The sequence below is a fragment of the Lepidochelys kempii genome, chromosome 6 (genome assembly GCF_965140265.1).
Source record: "Lepidochelys kempii isolate rLepKem1 chromosome 6, rLepKem1.hap2, whole genome shotgun sequence".
Classification (NCBI taxonomy): domain Eukaryota; kingdom Metazoa; phylum Chordata; order Testudines; family Cheloniidae; genus Lepidochelys; species Lepidochelys kempii.
The window spans coordinates 127969108-127993317 of record NC_133261.1 but is presented as its reverse complement, the minus strand read 5'-3'; the positions used below and the strand labels follow the sequence as shown (position 1 = coordinate 127993317).

Sequence of the window (24210 nt, the reverse complement as noted above, 5' to 3'; positions counted from 1 at the left end):
AAGCAAATAAAACTGGGACAGAAAAGGGGCATACAGTACAACTCAAACACAAAGTTTATCACCATTGCTCTACTTGTATGCATATTTACTGTACCTAATTTTAGGCTCCTTATTAGAAAAAGGCTTTGGAGCTAGAAGAGTTCTGTAGGAGTGCAGCAGCAGGAGTAACACCAGGACTGGATGGGTTAAATGTATACAGATAGCATGGAAAATCTGGGGTTGTACTCACTGGTGAAATGACGGTGGAGAGGGGATATGACGCAAGTTTTCAAGATGCTAAAGGCAACATTGAAATGTAAATAAGCTTTCAACTAAACGTTTACCCTAGGAATCAACTAAGAAAAAAAAGCAAGGTGTTTTCACAAAGGAATGTTCTATCTTGTGCTGAACGAGAAGCAGCTGACAAAGATATAGGCCTTGACCATACTGAAAAAGCGCTCTGCTTTAACAAAATTGATTTTAAAATATCAATCTAGTTAAACCCATGTGAACCCTTATTGTAGATGCAGTAGAGCTGGTGTAACTCTTTTTGTATATCAATTTAGTTTGCTTAAGCTATATCACTATAAGAAAGGAATAAACAGGTTTTAAGTACATCTATAACGGAGATTTGCACAGGTTTAACTAGATTGATTTTTAAAATCTAATTCAATGCAGTTTTCAAGGCCTTGCAGAGATAAACAGGAAAGATTTACACATTATTCACCTGCAGAACTACTGTTTATAGCATGTAGCTAGTTTATGCTTGATGAGCTCTCAAATAATTAAAAACTTTTTCTTGTTTTCAAAAAAACAACCAACCTTACCTACTCTAAGACAGTTCACAGTATGTTAACTTGCAGAAGCTGCTATAAGATTGCTTTTTTCCTGCCTTTTTTTGTTTGCTTTTAAATAATAAAATTTCAAACTAAACCTTACACTCTACCTTTCACACTCTTCTTTGTAACCAAAGACCTTAACATGTGGTAACATTGCCTTTTCTTCGTCATCAGAGTGCCTGACAGAAGACCTTACATGCTATATCATTTGTATTTAATTCATCCTGCTGTGCTTGCCTTTAGGTTCCCTGCTTTTGGATGATGTGTCTCATCCTTAAATATTTGATGCCTTAAAAAAAATAAAAGCATCACCGAAGAGGTTTGTCATTTTTGTTGAAAGAGTCCATTGAAGTACATGGCACTTGGCAGGAGTATGAATTTTTCAATAGAGCTATCCCTTTCACCCCAACCCAGTCTGTAAAGAGCCTACATATGAGTGAGTCCCCAAAAGATAGAGTTATGAATTGATTTTCATTGTTTTTATGCTGAAAAAGTACACTGTGTTGTAACTCCTTCTCCCAGGATGCCCTTTATACTCTTGTAAACAATGATGAAGGGTCCCCTCACCTTCTCAAATCATTCCGAAGAGATAGCATAACAAGTTTCTTACCCCATGAAACTTAAAACACTATTGCTACATAAAAACACAAATAAACTGAGCATGTTCAAAGGCTCTTCCTAACTTAATTTTTTTCAATTTTTGAAAGCCCAAGGTTTTAAAGAAAAATGCTACAGAGCTTAGTCTACTTTGAGTGTAAGATTGTGTTTTAATGGAAGCTTTTGTGTTTAAGAGATATAGGGGAAGCATTTACAGTAGTGTTTTTTAATCAACATTATCTGAAGCTTTACCTCCCTCCATAAAAGGAAGTCAGGCAAACATTCCGGTTTACATATAAGGCAGAGACCAGTCCTTTGGGTACCTCTTTTGGTTCTGAAGCAATTTAAAGTGGCAGAGATAAACTCCCCAAACTGTAGTTTACACTGGAAATGCCAGATTTCATACCAGTGCTTCTGCATTATCTCCTATAACACACTTCTTACACATTTGGGTTATGCTTTAATGTTCAAATAGTAAAGAAACTGGATGACAACTGCATTGAAAATCCCACCCCATGTGAATGGTGGCTGCAGTTTAGTCTTGAAAATACATTTTGAATTTTCCTTCAGAAATGGCAATGATATAAAAATGTTATCATAACGCCACCTTCCAGAATGTCTCCTCCTATGACCTGATGATAAAGAAGCTGCAGTTACACTTTCAGAAGTGGGTTTGTTAAGTGTCTGTATTATGTCAGGCAACATTTGACACACCTGGACTCCATGTGGCAGTAATATACTTTGCTAGTTCTGCATGCTTTAGATACAGATGCTTGTGCAATTTATAGTGGTACTGTACCTTTAAAACTGTATAGTTTCATACTTGATCACATATTAAAAATATAAATAAAAACAGTACACTGTCAAATCAAAAGGAGAAAAGCTAGTAATATCTAGATGGGAATGGTTAAAACTCAGGAAAATTAGAAAGACTGCACAATTAAGCTATGGTCTCAGTCAAATGACATGCAAAATGAGGGCATGTTATACAGATATTTGTATTGGGAAGATACCATTATTTTTGAACTGGCATAAACAGAGAAAGGATCACATCAGAATGGAAAAAACAGGATGGTTAATCAAATACATTTTCTAACTCTGAAGCTGCACAGTAAAGAGAGTTGTACCTGTGGCATGTTGGTTTCAGAGGGTCTATTTTCAAGTTCCTCCTGCAGTCGTTGACTCCTCCTCTCTGCCTGCTGTAGCTGATGTTGAAGTTGCAGGAACTGCTCCTTAGGCACCATAGTACAGCCTTGCTGCTGGAGCTGCTGCAGCTCTCGAGAATGCTGGGATTGGCTAAGCATCACATTGGAGCTCGAGTGTAGCATCTGAGTAATCAGATAAAACCAGCCATTAGGAGCGATGATGTTTACACTTCAGACCAACCAAAAGAGCTATTTAGTAAGTAGCTATTTACTAGCATATGCTACAGGACCCTACTAGAAACCAGCTTCAAGTCTTCAGCAAGCTCTTTTTCTGTATAACCGAGTCAAACAGACTTGATCTGATGGCGAAGACATGCGCTGTGTTAACTATTCAGCAACAGCGTTATTTTTTACCCGCAGTAAAACGTCATGAGGTTAACAAAGCTTTGTGCATTTTCCACAAGGAAAAATGCATGCGGGTTTGTGTTTTAGTCTAAAGAAATATGAACGTTGATCCACGTTTTCCTGGGCCCAGTTTAAAATTTAGGCTAGTTACTGGTAAGAGCCTGTCAAACCTAAATGAGTCATTGGTTATTTTTAACTTCAGTATTAATTTTGTTTAAACTTGATCTTAACAGCACCAGCTGTAAGTTTAGTATTAAGGCACAGCAAAAACAACCAAGCAGGGGCTTAGCGAAAGGAAGATGTGCAATTATTGGCTTGACTCCATTCTGATTCAAAGCTTTCCTAAAGTTCAGAAGTGCTCAGATATGTGGTTTTGGTTGGGGATGCATCTCTAGTTTAATGGAATTTCATTAATATGCCAAAAGCCATTTTCCAAAAGGAAAACACAGAGTAGGATGTTTTTAGCTCAGTGCATGTGGAATTTAAGTCATATAATGCTACTCATTATATCCCATTCAGATTTGTGTGACGAAAGCTTCATTTTTTATATTTACCCCTAAATGCTGGAAAAACTGAAGCCTTTATATTCTCAGTTACTCAAGTGATGCCTCCGGCTACAGGCAGAGATTGCCATCAGTCGAACAACAAGTCTACTTCTGTGTACAGAAATGGAGTCTTGGAGGGGTTCCTTCAGATATGGGTGTGTTTAACAATCTGAAGAGGTTTTTTTACCATCAAAACCTGATGCCTTGTCTGTCCTAAAAGAGGTTTGCCAGCATAGCTATACCAGCAAACCCTCCTTGTGTAGACAGCTTATACCCACAAAAAAGTGCTTTTCCAGTTATAATTTATACCAGTTCCCCAAGTGAACTAAGCTATACTGTCCAAAGCACTTTTATGCCAGTATATCAGTGCCTAAACTAGGCCTTTTTGCATATAAATATGTTGGGGGGGATGAGGAAGGAGAAGGGAGGCCACAGGAATCACTTCCTTAATCAATATGGCATACTACCAGAACAACTAGCAAGGACTTGGCCTGAGAGGTTCTGACTTCTCTCTCTCATTCTGACAAAGTACTGCTTTCAAGCAATGGGATGACACTGCTCAGATGAGGGCAAGACTGCAATGTGATTGCTGGCACGATCACATTACAAACATGGAAATCTCAGCTGGGAGTTGTCTGACAAGTTTACAGATTAGAAGTAATTTATTTTGTTTTTAAATACCCACACAATTCAACATGTGATTATTTATGTTTAAATTCAATTGTTAATGTCTGGAAAAATGTTAAAACAAAATTCCAGGCAAAGTTAGTTTATATCTAGAATCATTTGTGATATTTGAAAGAAACAAAACCACACAGTCAAGATACTAAGATTTTAAAAAGACCAACATGCATCTGAAGAAGATTGAAATGGCTCTATTCCTGTTAATCTATTAGATATACAATAGCTTCTTACAAGGATGTATAATTAACCTGACACCTCAAAACACCTGCACTAGTCTCTTGAGTAAGGTGTTTGTGGTTTTTCAGTTCTGCAAACATGATTTTGCTTCTTCCCTCCCAAGTGGTGTGATTAAGAAGGATGCGTCAGCTAATATTTGTGGTTTTACTCCTTGGGCGTGTCTATATTGGGAACCATAGTGGTACGAACTCCTATGCCCTGTCTATGCTACGGCTTTCGCCTTGGGCTGCTCTGGTGCAGGAAAAAAGGAAGTTACACAGTGTTCTCAGTATAGACAAGCCCTGTGTATTTATTTTCTACAGGAGAATCAGAGCTTTCTCCTGAATCAAATAAACAGTGTTCAAAGGCTAATCTCCTCCTTTCTCCAAAATACAGGCTAAGAAAGAATTCTATCTATATTCTCTGCGGATCTGACAGGATTTATCATAAAAGCATTTCAGTTAATAGGACACAATGAAACACAGTAATTGCTAATGGAGGAATCTAGATCGTGAGCACAGATGTTAGCAGTATCTCAAGAGACTAAAGGCAATGAAACGTTGTTTATCTAGATAGAAAAAAAACGAAGTATAATCTTTTGCCATGCTAATCTGCTGGGGAAAGAGGAGCCAGAGCTGCACTCCCTTAAAAGGTTAAGGATGTCATGTAGTCAGAACACATTTAAAAGTGCCCGGCAGTTCAGTGAAAGGCATGCAACATACCCAATGTTAATGAAGAGACATCGCCAACTCTCTCAAGAAAGTAAATTGCCGTTTAATAAATGAAAAAAAGAAAAATGAAATTTCAGAGCCACTTTTCATTTTGTGATGTCCAGTTTAGTCTTCTCAAAAGTTTATCAGCTATGACTTTTCAAATAATCTTGGGAACAGACTTTGAAAGGTATGCCACATTTCTGGACCTACAGGATGGAACATTCTTGATACATCCACATCTTTTTGTGTAAGCAATACGGCGTTTGAACTAAATATAGTCATAGCTATATTACAATGAATAGTGACTCCTTTAGAGATATGGAGTGTTACAAACCCAATACAATGAATAGCTTAAGAAAGAAACAAAATGAGATTTCTCCGTGCTATGGTAGTACATTGAAAACGATTGCTCTACCTTCACACACTATCTCAGACAAAGCACTGCACCCTTCTCTGCTAGTTCCAACCACGGAGTTCTAGGCACAGGTTAGCCACAAACAAAAGGAGAACAAACACAAGAGAGAAAGTCAGAGTAGTTAGGATGTGCAAAGTGCTAAGTGAGTTTTATACACACTTGTTGGAAAAAGATTAGGAAAGAGGACAGAAAAATCTTGTATGTTACTAGATAAAGTTTTACAAGAGAATGCATTTCCATGTATGGTAAAGAAACAGCTAAAAGCATTAACAGTCCAGTCTAACAGTATATCTGGGTTCCCATGATTTCAATTGTCTTACATGGAATGGAAAATTTAATTTTTTTGAGCATATATAAAAACAACAGTATTTTGGACATCCTGTCAACCACTAATTATCTCTTCTTATGGAGATGTTATTGTAATATTTTAAGTTACGCGACTGAATTAGTGTTTTCTGATGGTCTACTTGGGGCCTATTTCTAGCTCATTATCTAGGCACTTTTTAAAGTCTTTTATAATATATCTTGCTACGCAAGCACCCTCTGGGAGGGTTGTTTCAAGCACATAAATAAATTAGGCAGACTAATAAGTTGGAGGATAGGCCATTTTTTTTTTTCCTTTTCTTTGTTCACATGAGCTATCTTGTGTTACTGGCTCTTGAAGGGAGCAGGAGGAATTTAGAATAAGACTCCCGGAAAGTTACTGTTTTCCAGCAGGACAAGTAAATTTGTCTGATATTTGGTTGTTAGAAAGCAAGTTTTCAAAATTAACATGCATTGTCATTAAGCTGTAAGAGGATACAAGTGAGCAGTTTTATACACTTATAGTCAACAACTCCTTAAAATGATATTTGCATTCTAATGTTGCTAAATAAGGTTTGGAGAGAGACATTGAGAGTCTTACTCTTATCTTTGGATATAAAAAATCTGCCCCTTTGTCTTCCATTTGATCATGACCCTGAAGTAGCTGTAGTTTCTTCTCACAAATTCTGACAAACATCCCCCTTTGTCGAAGCACATCTGTTATGCAGCATAATTCCTTGATTAATGAGGATGTGACTGGACATTTGCAAGAGACTTCTACCTGGCCAGCCTTATCAGTTTAAGTTTGCACATTAAATGTATCATATTCCTATCCTACTGAGACCAGGGAAATATCTTTAAATACATCATCTACAGATACCATGAGATACTGCTCCCATTTCTTCTCTAGTCAATAACGTTAACATTTATTGAAAGGTACCTCCATTAGTTGTTCATCCAGTTTGACTTGCTTTTTTCTTAGCCCTTCATTTTCCAAATTGATGGTTTCCAATTCATGCTCAAGTGAATTCATCTGACTGATCTGTAAAAAGAGAAGATCTTCCCTTAGGAATGTTGTTCCGCTTGGAAAGAACTGTATTTCTAACAGCAATACTCACAAAATGTTCTGAGAGCTACAAGATGCTTTCCTGGAAATATCTGAATAATCCTACTAAATGCCTGTCCCCTGCCTTCCACTCTTCTCTGCCCGTTTCCTTCCCTCCTCTGAAGTTTGCTTCTGTTTTTTTATTTTATTCTAATGATTTCCTTTCCCCACCCCCTTCAGTTTTTCTGTACATAAAATAAGAATAAGGCATAATAAGATTTAAAACTAACTGAACTTTTATAAACAAATTGTTTGTAAACCGTGTAATACAAATAATTAATTTATATTTTAACCATTCATATTATATATAATGAAATACTACAAGCATAGTTATGGTTAGGTAGCAAATGGTTAACACATTATGAGAAGTTTATGTACAGTTTGTTATGTTGGTTATTTCTGTTGTACGTATGTACACACAAAATTTTGTAAGAAGTTAATCGGAAAAAAGAAATGTAGTTTGGCTTATGGTTTTATCTACTTTGTTTAACAACATCTACATTAACCATGTATCTTAGTACTTCAAGAAAAACTGCTAGTAAGGAGACAAAGAGAAGTAGTAAGCAAGTACTCAGTGTTTGGAATGTTGTAGACATGTTGGTCCCAGGACTCTCTCAAGTATTCAGTATCAGACTAATACTAAACACATTTGACATAAATAGAAGCCATCTCTAAGCCTGATGTAGAAAGGCAGAATCCGTAGACTGCAGGTTGAAGAATGTGGGAAATAACAGAGGTTCTGAATCTCATGAACTAAAGCTGGGATACAAGAACGGCGTGTTCAAGGACTCTTCAAAAGGCGGCCCAAGGATACATGTTGTTTAGAGTGTGTGTGTGTTCCAATACAACATTTTACTCTGAGCAGGTTTAGCTTTCAGTGTCAGGAACAGGACAGGTTGACCACTTAACAGCCTTGCAGTTTTGCTTTGGTAAATTGCAAACCTCCCTGAGCAATAAGAGCCAAACTTAATAGCTAATGTTCTTCATTTCTGGTTTGGCTTTGTTTTACTTTCAACACCCTGTATATTTTATACATGCATCCTTCTTGTGAGTAGGTTAGGCAGGTACTTGGGACATGCCAAAAGCCAAAAATAATGCTTCTACTTCATAGGAAAATTGCCATTTTCAGGCTAGCTTTGCCCACCAAGGGGAAGGCAACAGAGAGTGCAAGCAATAGCCAGGCGAGCTTTGAGGGTCAATTTTTTCAGATTTCTCTGTAGTCCATACAGAATAAATACTTACACAAGGCCCAGCATGCAACCTGGTATTCTGAAACTTCAGGAGTGGAACAAGAAATGTGGTTTTCAACATGAAATTCGTAGAGTCAAAATTAAGGACCTGTGCCTGACAGTACTTCATGCATGCAGATGAGCAAATGCTTAGAGAGAGACCTATCCTGATCATGCTGGACAGGCTGCAGAACCCCACTCAGGACACAAACACCATAAATATGTAAAACATTGCACACCTACACCATTCATGTCACCTATTTATCTACACACAGAAAACCCAAGAGCGCCTGCCCAATTTCCATCAAATTTCACAAGAGCAGCACACAATTCACAAAGAAGATTTCTATGTGGCTGAGTAAAATTATAGCATTTCATCTGATCAAGTGCCATAGCAGCAAAACTAAGTGGCGCACTGAAGCCAGATAAACAGTTATTTGTTTTACAGTCTGAAACTAACCCTTCTGTGAGCAGAAGACAATTCCTTCTGAAGCTGTTCACACTCCCTCTTCAAGCTTAATTTCTCTTGCTCTATGGCTTTCACAATACCAGATTGGCTTTGATGTTTTTGGTGCTTCATGGAAAGGATGGCAGATTCCAGCTGCCGGATCTAATGAGCACAGATTGAACAAGGAACACAGAAAGGCATCACACAGCATTAAAAATCTGTTTTCTAGTCAAGATTCCACTGGCTAGCATATACAAACTGACTTGATCTAATGCAAATCAAACTGCAATGAACTGAACTAAAATGTAAGCTACCAACCTATTTCCTAGTCGCAATATTGTCTATTTATTTTTATACATTTAGTAAAATAACTGAACAGACTCCGCCCTTCCCCGTACTACTGGGAGCCAAAAAATTTGTGAATTCCAGTAAAGCAGTTGTTCTCAACCAGGGGTACATGTACCCCTGAGGTATACAGGGGTCTTCCAGGGGATACATCAACTCATCTAGAGATTTGCCTAGTTTTACAACAGGCTACATAAAAAGCACTGCGAAGTCAGTACAAACTAAAATTTCAGACAGACAATGACTTTATACTGTTCTATATACTATACACTGAAATGTAAGTACAAGTTATATTCCAGCTGATTTTATATCATAATTATATGGTAAAAATGAGAAAGTAAGCAATTTTTCAGTAATAGTGTGCTGTGATACTTTTGTATTTTTATGTCTGATTTTATAAGCAAGCAGTTTAAGTGAGGTGTAAATGGGGAGGAAGGGGGGTAGCTCAGTGGTTTGAGCATTGGCCTGCTAAACCCAGGGTTGTGAGTTCAATCCTTGAGGGGGCCATTTAGGGATCTGGGGCAAAAAAAATGGGGGATTGGTCCTGCTTTGAGCTGGAGGTTGGACAAGATGATCTCCTGAGGTCCCTTCCAAGTCTGATATTCTGTGATTCTAAGACAAATCAGACTCCTGAAAGGGGTACAGTAGTCTGAAAAGGTTGAGAGCCACTGCAGTAAAGGTCTTTTAAAAAAAGGGAAGTTTACTGGTTTTCAATTAATTTACAAGCCAACCTATAGCAGTTTTCTATTACGGTTAGATTAAACACGATGAGTTCTCAACCATCAAGTCTCCCTGAAAAAGGGCACTGTTTTTAAAACAAAGAAGTTCATAAGCCTTGGTCTACTCTTAAAACTTATAACAAAATAGCTATGTTGGTAAGGGGTGTGAAAAACCACACATCCCCTACTGACCTAGCTATGCCAACAAATCCCCAGCACAGACACAGCTATGCTGATAGAAGAGTGCTTCTGCTAGCATAAGTAACATTGTTTGAAGAGATGGTAGCAACCCTGTTATGCAATCCTACTGCGATATTTGTATTAAAAATCAGGGAGCATCATTTTTTCAGTGTATTACAAGTTGCAAAATGGACATCATCACAGGGGTTCTGCCTAGCATGCAGTCACTATCTATTAGTGTCTGTGAACTCTCTCAAGTTACCTTCTCCCTGGAATGAGTTAGATCTGTTTTAGTGTTCTGGACCTCTCTCTGGAGCCGCTCATTCTCTTGCCTCAGCAGCTGCTGCTCCTGTTTAATCAGTTGCTCCAGTTCATCCCAGTGCAGCTTCTTCTGCTGGTTCTGCAGCCCTGAGGAATGCACAGCCACTTCTAGAACCCGATTCTTAAGACAGACAGACAATTGCAGGGTTAGGCCTTAAACAAAGAAGCAGATATTTTCTGTCTTCAGAAAGATTTTACATTAACCAGGAACTCCATAAACCCTGATATTTACAAATGAATTTATGTTTTCCTGCTTCCTCACATCGAATTTCTTTCAAAATAACCAAGGTACTAATCACAGAACAAAAAACCCAAAAGGTTTTCATCTTAGCTGAAACTACAGATGACAAGTCACCAGTTAAATATCAGAATGGTTAATAGTAGTGTACTTAGCTCAACTATAAAAATCAAGCAAGCTGCCCCACTTCCAAGCATTATCAGGCAAGTAACAGCCTGCAGTTTTATAGATATAATTTGGTCCTTGTTATAAAATTCAGGAAAAAAAAAGTCTCATACCTCTTTTCCATGTGGACACAAAATATTTCACAATTATAATATTGCCCCTATACCCCTCCCCAAATATTAGTGCTTCCTATCTGTTAACAAAGTAAAGTGACAGGCTGCTATAATGAACTCTTTTTGGAAAAGACACAATGTAACTGAAAATTGAATCTATTTCCCAAGCATTAGTTCCACTTGTTAGGACAACTGCAGTCTAAAAAGTCTCTGAAGCCCCACTCTGGTACAGGACTGTGGATATACCTAGTCATTGGTGTAAATAACTGTACAGATTTTTTTTTTTGAAAGTTTACTCTGAGGCAGTGTAAAAATATCCCTTTTAACGAGAAAGATCATTTAAACAGGAGGTTCTGATTGATCTTAACCTGCCCCAACACCCATATAACTGGATTTTAAGTGCAAGTTACCACAGATCTGAGTATGGGGTACAGTAATAGAGGACCAGCTAAAACTTATGATGAACAAATATCTTCACAAAAAAGGAATGACCATAACTAACTATTCTCTTTTGTCCTCTTGTATTCTTTGAATACAAGCACTAGACTGATAAAGCAAAGGAAGAGTTGGCTAAACCTTCTTCTACTCTGACTTCCTCAAAGAAACCTGACTGGAAGGTGCTGTTCTTTATAGGCCTTTAAAATGGAAATCCAAGGCTGGAGGGTACCCAGATAAAAGCCTTCTGTGATCCCTATCTTTTTCACCTTTATCAGGGTATCTATCTTGTATTTAAGAAAAAGTGGGGAAGGGAACTAGATTTCCATTATTCCTAAGATGTCCACAATTAAATATGTAATTGCTACTTGCTCAAGACTCTACCACTATTTATGTTCTTAACCAACAAAAATACTTATGTGCTTATGCGTTATTAGATTATGAGGATATGTAGGATACTCTGACTGGCTTCAAAAGAAAGCAGCAATTGTGGGTAATCAATAAGCTGGGGTATACAAAGTTGTAAGAGTTATTTTGAGACCATTCTAGTATGGTAAAGGTAGCTATTCAAGAATTACCTTATCATTGGCATTTTGCAGTTGCTTGTGTAGCGACATCACTTCCTGTTTAAGAGCCTCCTTCTCCTGCTGGGTCACCCGTAGGTCTGATTTTAGCCGTGACAGTTGAAGGTTGATATTTTGTAGAGCTTCATCTAGACTCTGGACCTGAAATGCACAAGAAAGGACAGCTTCAGACTTGCAATGAAGAAACAGACATTCTTAGTGATTGCCTGCTGGTCAAAGCAAAATAAAACAAACAGTGAATTTATAATCAGTATATAAATTTGGTACAAGAGCGATTTATCTGTGGAGGTGCCTATAACAGGAGTATAGCAAGGATCATCGAGGATCCTTAATGAATGAGGCGATGAATAGGATCTCTGCCTGACACAAGGAAGAGGTGAAGAAGAAGAATCATAATTCTGTCAGCTATTCCAGAAAGATGCCAGATGACTTGAGCTGCCATTACAAGTTACCAGCCACATAACACACTGAATGCGACACTCATGCATCTGCCTTCCCCTCCCATAATATTTTCCTGCTCAAGGAGGAAATGTGAAGGATTTCTGTTGAGGTTACTCCTGGCAATCCAGGGCAACTATGGTACCACAACTGCTGTCAGCCAAGCAAGGCGCCTCTTAGGGTGACCAGACAGCAAGTGTGAAAAATCAGGACCGGGGTGGGGGGTAATAGGAGCCTATACAAGAAAAAGCCCCAAATACTGGGACTGTCCCTATAAAATCAGGACATCTGGTCACCCTACCGCCTCTTCTCCTTTCCTCCCCCGGCAGGGAGAAGAGAGGCAGCAGCAGGAGAGGAAAAGGTTGTGGTGTTTAGTACTAGCTGGTGCAGAATCTCTCTTTACAGGTATACCAGGGAACTGGGAAGCAGGCGTCAGCAAACAGGAACCTAACTGTAGAAGTGAAACCACAGCTATCCCCCCAGGGAGAAATTTACCCAGCACATGTTACACGTTCACTCGCCCCTGTGATAAATTTACTAAAGGAGCGCCTCAAAATGCCCCAGGTATGAATTGCATATCACCTTTGTACACACCAGACAAGAGGACTATTTGGTGCGAACTCCTGCCTGGTTCAAGGGGTGAACAAAAATGTCTATGCTTCAGAAGGATCAAAACAAACCATATTACTGTACCTTTTCTTGGGAGACCGTGAGCTGCGTTTTCAGTGTCTGACCTTGTTGTTCCCAGGACTTTTGCTCCTGCTTCAAGCTGGCAAGAACATTCTCTAAGAAGTTCACTTTAGCTACCTGAATTGAGAGCAAGGAAGAATATATCGAATGACAATGTACCACTAGTCTGTAAGCAAAATATTGCGAGGGATTTCTCTCTCCAGCTCATGTTGACTTTGCTGAGAGTTGAGCTGCATGGGGTTTCAGATAATGGAAGTGTAGTATAGCAAGGAACTAACAGGAATATATACAATTTGCATGCTAGTTACACTGCTTGAGTTCTAAGCCACCAGTTTAGAAAAGAAAGGCGCAAATTATAGTGAAAATACAATCTTGTTGCCAGCTGCCTTTTTGACTGGTGGTTTTATTACATCTACTAAAGTACATAGTACAATCAAGGTTGGGTGTACTCCAGGCTGAACTGGACCTCAGCTCTGCATCAAGATCCCTGGGTTCTTGATGTGGAAAAAAATGTTTAAATTAAACTGAAATAGGACACTCAATCCAGAATGTAAGAGTGGTCACTCAGATTTGCACCAAAATAACAAAGTGTGAATTGAATTAGTTATTTCCTTTCCAGCTTGTGTATCAAAAAGCTCTTAAACGAAATCATAAGAAGCCCAATTTAACCCAAAATGAGAGCATCCACATAGCCTTTTACACGGATTTAACTAAAAAGATTTCAAATCAAACCTTAAATTAAACCAGTGCAAAGTTTGCATGTAGACGAACCCCAAGGTCTAGAAACCACATTTTTTAAAATGAAAGCTTAGATTCTGGAGCACAAATTTGCTACAATTTGATTCTACAGCAAATTCCAAACATGGCAGAGCTCATGGAGGCCCAGATAGAAATACTGAAATAGTATCAGACACACATTTGTGTGGGGAAAAAATAGCAAAGTTATTTCATAGAGTAATGTACTGTATAGGAATTAGGGCTGGATACAGCAAGTGGTATGGGATATGGGTAAGCGTTTGCAGTTCTTATTACCTTATCAACACATCTGTTTAGTTCCTCACTGAGGGCTTCTTTTTCTTTCAGCAGCTTTTCATTTTTAGTTATTACACTTGAAATTTCATTTTGGAAGTCAGAGAGATCAGGACATCTGGGCAGCTGTGGGAGACAGAAATCCCCCAGATCTTGTCATCTTATCAAGTAGCATTTCTGCTGCTGTTTATGACTTTATTCACAAACGTTTTAGACAGCTATTTCTATAGGGATCAGGGCCTCGTCATGCTAGGCACAGTACAAATATATTTAAAAATACAGTCTCTGCTTTGGTTTAGGTGAAAGCTACAGTTAATTTCAACAAATTGTTTTTCCAGGTCTTTCTGAAAACTTTTCCGCCTGTATGCTAAAAGCAAGACATCACAACAGCAAACAGAGTGAAAGTATAGCAATTGAGAGGAGACAGAATTTTTAGTCAGGTTGTTTAAAATACTGTTTTGCTTTTGTTAATGCTCATGTAACTTTGACTAATGCTTAGGATAAAGGAAGCCTTTGTTAAAGATTCAGCACCCTCCAATCTTCAACTAATGGGTCAGAGCTGAAACATTCTGGAGAGTTCCCAGAAGTTCGCCAGCAAAACCATGGTAGACCAGGGGCTTACACGCCTGATATTTCTAAAAAGTGAAAAACCCAAGCACAATGGCCTTTACAAAACCACAAACACAAGCTAAAAATGCTCTCTGCGGCAGAGTAAGACTCCAGGAGCGCTGCGGGACATGACATCACTAAAAACAGCAGTGTAGACAGGGGAGGCACTGCCTGGGTGTGTAAAGAGCCATTTAGTCTTAAAGAGGATACGTTTTGCAGTTATGCAAGAGGATGAAATTGAGTTCATGGAGACCACATTAAAAGGGTTAATAATCCGACCCTGATGGCAACTTTCATTCATGATTTGAGATCACAATATGTTAGCATGATTCCATTGGCTCTAATGTAACTATTTATTTAAATGAAATTGTCATATCAACACTTCCAGTAAAATTTACATGTACTGAAGCCTTCTAGGGATAAGGCATCAATTGGTGCAGCAATCAGAAGTCTCCTGTAGAGGCATCCTGAAACTGACTAATCCTTAACTGGGAGACCATGTGGATATGACCAGCTGTTACAGAGAATCAGGAATCACAACTGGATAAAATGCCATATTTTTTAATATTACTTTCTATCCATTCATTGTCAAGACAAGGCTCCCAAAGCCCATTGCTTTGGAACATCTGTTGGTGGAAGACCCAGTGGAACAACAGTCTTCACTGCCTTCAGAGCAAATTTATGAACAGCCGTGTGCACACTGGGACATTGTTGCAAGGATATTTGCATTCCTCTTTTGTCATTGCCTTCCTGTACAAACAAGCTAATTACCTCAAACACAGTTAGGAGAGCAGAATATAAATGCTAAGAGCAACCATCCTGCCAGCTGTATAAATTCACCATCTGCAGAGTCTGGCCTAGAACAGGGACTGTCTTTACCTGTTTGGTCTTCTCCAGTTCCTGTTTGAGGAGGTGGTTTTCCTGCTCCAGAAAACGAGTTTGAACCTTGATTTTAGACAGCTCGGTCTCCAAGGAAGACACCAGAGTTGATGACTGGGGAAAGTAAAAAACAAAAAAAAACGCTAAGTGAACTGGATCTCCATCTTCATGGAAAAATTCAGGATCACACAAAAGACTAATTCAGGAGACAGTCTGCGCAACAGCACTGGGCAAACTGTCTAGGCCATAAGAAAAGGAGGACTTGTGGCACCTTAGAGACTAACCAATTTATTTGAGCATAAGCTTTTGTGAGCTACAGCTCACTTCATCGGATGCACCAAAAGCTTATGCTCAAATAAATTGGTTAGTCTCTAAGGTGCCACAAGTACTCCTTTTCTTTTTGCAAATACAGACTAACATGGCTGCTACTCTGAAACCCGTCTAGGCCATAGTGGCTCCAACAAAATACCTATGTTAGAATTTTGTGGAAACAGGAGAGCCATGGTCTCTTAGCCTTCCCTAGGATTAGTTTTTAAAATGGAAGTGTGCTCTTCTACCCGCTTCTCAATCCCCCTTTTAAACACTGCCAAAGATCAGACCCTCTGATGCAGTTTCCCTCCCGGTCTCCACTTCTACAAACACCCATGTTTGCAGATGGGATTTAAAGAACAGTTTTGAAAGACTATGCACTGCTAAGAGATAGAGTGGTTGCTAGTTTCATGGGGGTGTCTGTGCAATAGCGTTCATTCCTGAAATCCAGTAGTGTCACACCGTTAACCATGAAATTGTATTACGCCGTACCTTAACTTGACAGTTTTCCAGTTCCTCTTTCAGCTTTGATCTCTCCCGTTCCCATTCTTCCAGTGTACACTTCCCCACTTCCTTTTCTTTTTGCCTGAGGATTCTTGCCAGCCGTTGATTAAGATCCTGCATGTCTGCTTGGTTTTTTGAATTCTTTTGACTAAGTTCTGCATTTTCAAAGTCTAGCTGCTGGTTCTTGGCTTTCAAATCTGATACCTGATTAAAACAGGAAGTATCAGAAATGACTAAATATATCTCTCCTGCACTGAAGAATAGGTTTAGGCATTACATACACAGTACAGTATTTCTTTCATGCAAAGGGAATGGTTCCTATCCAGATTCTAATTCAGAATATGATGGCATGACCTACTTAAGCTGCTATGCTTTCCCAACAGCAGTATTCTAAGCCAGTCAGAACTCCAGTAACATATAAGTTTATTTGCTCTCGTTGTCATCTGTCTTATTCAGTCATTCTATGAAGAAATTTTAAGCTAAGCCAAACAGCACCACATTCTAACGCAGTTCACTTTCCTGATAGTTTGCTATGACTGACAAATCTCTACTCATCAATCCCTTAAAATTAAGGACTTGTTTACTCTTGCTGCGCTGCAGAAGTGCTTAGGGAAGATGTTACCTATGCTGATGGGAGAGCTTCTCCATCTCCCTCCGAGACAGTAGTTAGGTCAATGAGAGAAGCCCTCCCATCGACAGAGTGCTGTCTACACCGAGAGTTAGTGGGGTATAAACATGTCTGGTCTACACTGGGGGCGGAGGTATCGATCTAAGATACGCAACTTCAGCCACGAGAATAGCGTAGCTGAAGTTGACGTATCTTAGATTGATTTAGAATCACTTACTTCTCGTCCTCATGGTGTGGGATTGATAGTCGCTGCTCGCCCGTCGACTCCGCTTCCGCCTCTCGCCGTGGTGGAGTTCCGGAGTCGAAGGCAGAGCCATCAGGGATCGATTTATCACGTCTACACTAAATGCAATAAATCGATCCCCGATAGATAGATCACTACCCACCAATCCGGCAGGTAGTGTAGACATACCCTTAGGGACACCCCTAAGCGAAGGAGTTACACTGATATAAGTATGTATTTTCATTAGGAAGTCTTTCCAGGTTGAACAAAACAGAAAACACCTTAAAAAGTCTGTAAACTACTCTAAGTACCCAGGTAATGAAAGAGTGCAATTACCTCTAATGCAATATGTCAAGGAAACCTTTCACCAATACTGAACAGTGAAGGAGAACCTACAGTCATTTTAGAATATCTTTGAATTTAATGTATGCAAGGTGCATCTCCTCTTGCCTTCATGATATTTAAACTATGGGGCAGAAATTACCTTCTGCACTGAATGTCTCTTTACAGAAGAGACTTAGGAGGAAGCCTCAGTCTACATACCTGTTTTCTCAGGTTGTCAACCATCTTCTGCACGGCCACCTTCTCCTTTCTTATAGACTCTATTTTTTGCCTAAATAATGGACATTGAACAAAAGTATGGTAAACGGTTGTTTTTTTACGACATGCTATTGGAGAACTGGTTTAAAACGCACCATCCTTCCATCCTAAATAGTCATGGCTGAAAAATTCCTGGTTAGTAGTAGAAAGGCAGGGGATGGATCACTCAACAACTGCCTGGTCTGTTCGTTCCCTCTGAAGCACCAGACAGAGGCCACTGTCGGCAGACAGGATACTGGGTTAGATGGACTTTTGGTCTGACCCAGTAGGGCCGTTCTCATGTTCTTAAGGCAGGGGACTGCTGTTCTCACATAGTCACAGTCAGTGCTCGCCTTCCCTCTCTCCCCTCAGGGACTGATGTACTTGGTTCAAGAAAAACTTCCCCCTCTTTTCTGGAAGGCTCTGGCAATCCAAGGACCACATGTTTGACAGTGCTTCAGGAGAGAGATGGAAGTCAATGCATGCAAATGCTCCTTCCCCCACCCCCACTTATTCATGGTAGATGTCTTTGGGCACATCATTTCTGCACATCAGAAGCAACAAGGCCACTGCAAGCAGGTAGACCTGGTTGCTAAGCAATGTGAGCAGCTGCACAGTGCTTGGCCTGTGGAACACATCGGCAGATAGCTCCTCCGCCTGCCTTCCCACGTGCACACGGGGTGGCTATTTCTGCTGCTAAGCAAGGGGAGGGAGAGCATTAGTACACATGCTCAGTAGATCATTTAGTAGGTGATGTGCTTCTCTGGTGAGAGAGGTACCCTTTCCCCATCTGGCAACGTGCAGAGCAAGCAGAGGCTAGTATGAGCTCATATGCTGCCAAAACTCTACAGCGAATAAGTGCAGTCACTGGAAAGAATCACTGCCATTTTAAAGGCATGCAGCATTTCTAACAAGCAAGAGAACTTTGAGACAGACTTTTTACAACAGTGTAATGCTGTTGCAAAAAAAAAGCAAACATCATTCTGGGATGTATTAGCAAGAGTATTGTAAGCGAGACACGAGAAGTAATTCTTCCGCTCTACTCCGTGCTGATTAGGCTCAACTGGAGTATTGAGTCCAGTTCTGAGTGCCACATTTCAGGAAAGATGTGGACAAATTGGAGAAAGTCCAGATAAGAGCAGTAAAAATGATTAAAGGTCTAGAAAACATGACCTATGAGGGAAGATTGAAAAACTTGTGTTTGTTTAATCTGGAGAAGAGAAGACTGAGAGGGGACATGATAACAGTTTTCAAATACATAAAAAGTTGTTACAAGGAGGAAGGAGAAAAATTGTTCTCCTTAACCTCTTAGGATAGGACAAGAAGCAATGGGCTTAAATTGCAGCAAGGGTGGTTTAGGTTGGACATTAGTAAAAACTTCCTAACTGTTAGAGTGGTTAAGCATGGGAATAAATTGCCTAGGGAGGTTGTGGAATCTCCATCATTGGGGATTTTTAAGAGCAGGTTAGACTAACACCTGTCAGGGATGGTCTAGATCATACTTAGTCCTGCCATGAGTGCAGGGGACTGGACTAGATGACCTCTCGAGGTCCCTTCCAGTCCTATGATTCTATCCCAGAAGAGCAATAAGGGTGCTGTTTTTCTTGTTCACATTGCAGCTCACAATTAAAACTAGGAAGCACATGCATCATATGCCACTTTGTATTCTTACCACATTTCTTCTCGAGATCCATTTAGCTCCCGTAGTTTCAGGTTAGAAACACTTCCTTCCTCATTTAAAAGGGTTATTTCATTCTTCAGAATAGCATTTTCTTCTCTGAGCTTCTCGGCCTCACATCTACAGTATAGAGATAAGACAGTTGAAACACACCAATCTTCTTGTACCTCGTCCAGCTCCATTGGTTGAAGACAAAATACTCATTACAAAAGGCAAATTACTTCTGACAATTGAAACAGCAGAACTTCCCGTTGATAAATATCATATGGATCAATTTACATGGCTTTTATGTAACGCTTATCAAGAGCACCTCCCAGAGCATTGCATAGGTGCTGTTTTAATTTCATGCATTAATTGCATAAAAAGAAGTCTGTTACACTGAAATGTGATTGCAAACTTAAATTACACCTCTGTAATCCAGTAAAAATTTCAGTGTATAATTTTACAGAACTTTTTGTTTGTAACGTGATTTGAAGACAATGTAATAGTTCAGACAGTTTGAAATCAATTGTTTTGCCGCACTTTGCATATTGTAATGTATTAGACCATCTGTTTCGGGAATAGCAGTTCAATACAATGGGAATACCAGCATGAGAAGTAGCAGAATTTGACCTGTCTTTTCTTTTGTTTGCAATTTTAGAGTAGATGCTTTTAAAATCAGGTTCTAGTCATGATGCAACACTTGAAAGGGTCATTCCAGGCTTCCCATAAGAATTTAATAAAAAGTTAGCAGCCATTTGTAACCACTTTGTGTAATCTCAAGAGAATTAATTCTTTAACTGCTAAACTTCAGCAAAAATGCAGGTAATTTATTATAAGCTACATGTGTTCTTAGTTATGCTGGTATTTACCATGTCACATACTTAATGGCTTCTGAAGGATTTAAGTACTCCTATTGAGAAAATTACTAAGATTGTTTAGTGTTAACTTTAACATTTGAGAAAATTGCAGCTCTGTTAACACCCTGAGTTACAGGCCAAGAACTAAGGCAAGAGAAGCGGAGAGATTATTAGTATGAAAGTTAAAAGCACTCCAAAGAAGTTACAGTAATGTTCTTTCACATTAAAATGTTTGTTTCATTGAGACTTGTTAACTAAAATACACTCTGCAAAAATAAATACATACAATCACACTGAACAGTTGACAAATTGCTCTTGCGTTACCGTCACTGCTTTTAGAATACCATCACGTACATAACTGCACAGAAAATTAAAATTAACCTACAAACTTTCATAATCCACATTAAAGTAGTTTGCTTACTAGTCATTACAGTCCAAGGCACTGTCTTCTAGTCAAGGTTAATCTACTAGTTAATGTGATGCAAGCATAAGGAAGTCAGTAGCAGTTACATGCCAGTCAATGAATGCTAGCAGGTTAGTAGTTTTCTAAGCACAGCAAGCAGCAAAGTTAGATTTTTGCGGGGAGCACAAATATGTCCCAATTTTTTTAAAGTGTACATTACCTCAGGAGTTCAACTTTTTGCTGTAGCTCACTACATGTGCTTTGCAAATCATGTATCGCTGAATACAACTCCTCTTTCTCATCTTGAGAATACATCTCTTTTTGCTTAACCAGAGATGTAACTTTCTCTTTCAGCTTCCTGTTGAGCTCTTGTAGCTCTCTTTTCTCCGTTGCCAGGTCTTTTATTGTGGTCTCACATTGGCCATGTTTGTCTTGCAGGACTTTAAACATTAAAGTATGTTCTTCCAGTTTTCCAAGTCTGTGCTGCAGTCTTAAGTTCTCACTGTGCATCTCTATCTTTTCCCGTGCATATTGGTCACGGGCATCTTCCAGTTCCTTAACTTTTTCCAGGAGCTGTGTTTTTTCTTGCCTGAGTTTGACACTTTCTTGATTACTTTCTTCTAACCTGAGCTGCAGGCTTGTAAGTCTTGGTACATTCTCTTCTAGTTTTTTATTTTGTTCAAACAACTTTATCATTTCAGATTTCAGGCCCTTGTTTTCTTGCTGGATTTCTTCCTGTAAGGACAGAAGTGCAGATTGTGCCCTTGATCTTTCTTCTAGCTCTTCAATCTTTTCCCAAAGCTGAGGTACTAGACTGTTCTGCTCTCCATTCTCTTTAGATGCTCCATAGACCGTCTCAAGTTGGAGAGAAGCTTCAGTTATTTCCTCAGCCTTCTTTAGTTCAGTCTGTAGCCTAGAAACTTCAGAACAAAGCTCTTTACAGGCTGTAGCATGATCAGACGTTATTTTTGCCACCTTGCTATCTTCCTGAGAACATTCCTTCTCTCTTTTAACATCTTCATAGAACATCTTCAACTTGGGAACCACCTCAAAGATTTTCTCAGGCTCTGTCTGTCTCATTTCCAGCACAGACACTTTGGAAGCCTGATCTTGCTTCTTGTCATTAGCTTCATTATATTCTGCTTTCAATACCATTGTACTTTCCAGAAGCTGACCAATCTGTATTTTCAGGGCATGGTTCTCTACCTTAATGTCTTCATACATCTTCTTTAGACTGGAATAAGCCTCAACCATTTCTTCAAGCTCCTTAGTTTTAGCCTCCAACAATGAAAGAACAAGCAAGTTTGCTCCATGATCTGTCTCTTTACTGCCATCTTGCAGATTTTTGAGAACATTACCCTCAATTTGCTCTATCCTGTCTTGCACCTGAGATTCTTCCATCTCAGAATTTGATTGGTCAAAACTGGAAAGTTTTCCTGACTCTTGCTCCAGTTGCTGTAACCGCTGCTGTAGCCTGACAATCTCAGAAACCATTTTCACATTTTCCTTCACAGCCTGCTCATGCACCTTCTGTAGGTTTGTAAGAACCTCTCCATCCTCTTCCAATTGTTGCAAGCCAGACAGTGCTGAAACCTTGCTCTTCACTTCTGCATATTCATTTGCCAAGGCATTGTAGTCATTCCTGAGTTTGGCAAAATCAAGTGTTTCCTGCTGCAATTTCTTTATTGTTTCTTGAAGCTTTAAGATTTCCAAACTCATCTGTGCCTTCTCTTTTTCTGCTCTCTCGTGGGTCTCTTTGTTTAAACCCTCTAAAGCAAGAAGTTTGGAATTCAGTTTGTATTTCTCTTGCTCATATGCAGTCTCAAGCACTTCAAGCCTTTGGCTAACCAGCTTCCTTTTTTCCTCTACCACAGACATTTGTTCTTCTCTGTCTTTTAGCTCTCTTTCATAATCATTTTGTTGCTGCAATATTTTATTCTGCAACTTGTCCTCTTGTTTTTCAGCAACATTTCTCAGATCCTGCAGCTCTTTCTGGAGCTGCTCCTTTTCACACATTAACTTGTTCACAAGTTCCTTGAAATTCTTCTCTAGGAGTTCTTTCTCCTGTGTTAGTACAAAAGAAATGGCCTTTTTGCTCTCCAGCATTTCCTTCAGTTGCTCTTGGGCTTCAGCATATTCCTGGATGATTTCATCCTTTTCGAATTCCCACTGAGATTTCTCCTCATGCTGTTGTTCGGCGAGTTCTTGCAGCTCTCGTTGGTAGCGTTCTTCAAGATTTCGTAGTGCTTCTTCATACTTGTTCACAATCGTTTGTCTGTCGACAGAAAACTGAGTTTCTGTCTGAGATGTTCTTCTGTTATACTCAGTTTCCATTTTTTTCCTAAATATGGTCAACATAACACATTACTAAAACCTCTGCCAATTCCAGAAAATATGTCTGTTTTCAAACTATTTAATGAAACAACTGAAATTTACACATTTAATCACGTTTCAGACCAATATATTCAATAGCTGGATTTTTCTTTTGAGACCCAGAGTTACATTTAAGAGAGACAACCTGTTCCGATTCAAAAAAATCTACTTGCCTGGCAAAGAACATAACTCATGCAGTATTCTCAGTGGTAGTTGTGACGTTATTGACTTAAACTGGGACCATACAGAACATTGTTGCAACCAAGGCCCTGTAGTGGCACCAAATCTTGTATAAAGGGGGTCAAATAAGGTGTTTAAGACAAGGTTATGATTACGCTATCTGTGTGCATGTATCATTTTTGCATTTAAAGATATAAATATTGGCTCTATACTGTCTGTGTTTCAAACTTGTGCTATGCTTCTGGGTGACACCCCAGACAAGTTGGTGTCAGCTCTGCCTAGCCTGCTTGATGGCCCATTAAGGGCCATCAGCTACACAACTGACCCATTGAGAGAAGGCAGACACACCTTGTGACACAGCAAGGCATGCAGAGACCTGCCTATGGACAGAATTCTGAGGTTTTTCCAGGCCATGTGATGGACAGCTTGTCTTTGAAACAAAGAAAAGAAAGACCACATGGCAAGAGAATATAAAAAGCTGCTGCAACTCCTCCATCTTGTCTTCAATCCTGCTTCATACCTCTGGAGGGACTTTGCAACAAACGGAAGCTCTACACAAAGGACTGATGACCTATCCCAGCTGTGGATGTACTCCAGAGCCTTGATTTGAACCTACAGTTTATTTCATCACTGCTACAAGCCTGAACCAAGAACTTTGCCATTACTGTGCGTAATTGATTCCATTTAACCAATTCTAGCTCTCATCTGTATCTTTTTCCTTTTATGAATAAACCTTTAGATTTTAGATTCTAAAGAATTGGCAATAGCATCATTTGTGGGTAAGATCTGATTTGTATATTGACCTGGGTCTGGGGCTTGGTCCTTTGGGATCAGGAGAACTTTTTTCTTTTACTGGGGTAATGGTTTTCATCAACCATTTGTCCCCATAACGAGTGGCACTGGTGGGGATACTGGGAAACTGGAGTATCTAAGGAAATTGCTTGTGTGACTTGTGGTTAGCCAGGGGGGTAAAACCAAACTTTTCTCTGTTTAGCTGGTTTGGTTTGCCTTGCCTTGGTGTGCATAGAAACCCCAGCCTTGGACTGTAATTGCCCTGTTTTAAGCAATTTGTCAAGAATTGGCACTCTCAGTTGGGTCCCACCAGAACCAGCATTGTTACAGTAAT

The 24210-nt window shown here is 39.4% G+C and overlaps 1 protein-coding gene across 9 annotated transcripts in view; it reads right to left on the bottom strand.

Annotated features, from left to right (window-relative positions):
- The window catches only part of NIN (ninein), a 105635-nt gene that overhangs the window by 7353 nt on the left and 74072 nt on the right, over window positions 1-24210 (bottom strand). For 5 of the 9 annotated variants that reach the window (XM_073350184.1, XM_073350185.1, XM_073350181.1 and 2 more), the window contains 12 exons: window positions 20752-22872; window positions 19284-19409; window positions 17576-17645; window positions 16170-16385; window positions 15369-15482; window positions 13884-14006; window positions 12855-12968; window positions 11718-11864; window positions 10130-10309; window positions 8636-8785; window positions 6782-6883; window positions 2543-2743 (listed from right to left, as the gene is read on the bottom strand). In XM_073350184.1, the coding sequence (XP_073206285.1) occupies window positions 2543-2743; window positions 6782-6883; window positions 8636-8785; window positions 10130-10309; window positions 11718-11864; window positions 12855-12968; window positions 13884-14006; window positions 15369-15482; window positions 16170-16385; window positions 17576-17645; window positions 19284-19409; window positions 20752-22872 (3664 nt within the window). Of the gene's footprint in view, window positions 1-2542; window positions 2744-5538; window positions 5600-6781; window positions 6884-8635; window positions 8786-10129; window positions 10310-11717; window positions 11865-12854; window positions 12969-13883; window positions 14007-15368; window positions 15483-16169; window positions 16386-17575; window positions 17646-19283; window positions 19410-20751; window positions 22873-24210 lie in introns of those variants that run through there. The other 4 variants (XM_073350187.1, XM_073350188.1, XM_073350189.1 and 1 more) reach the window with 2 other exon arrangements.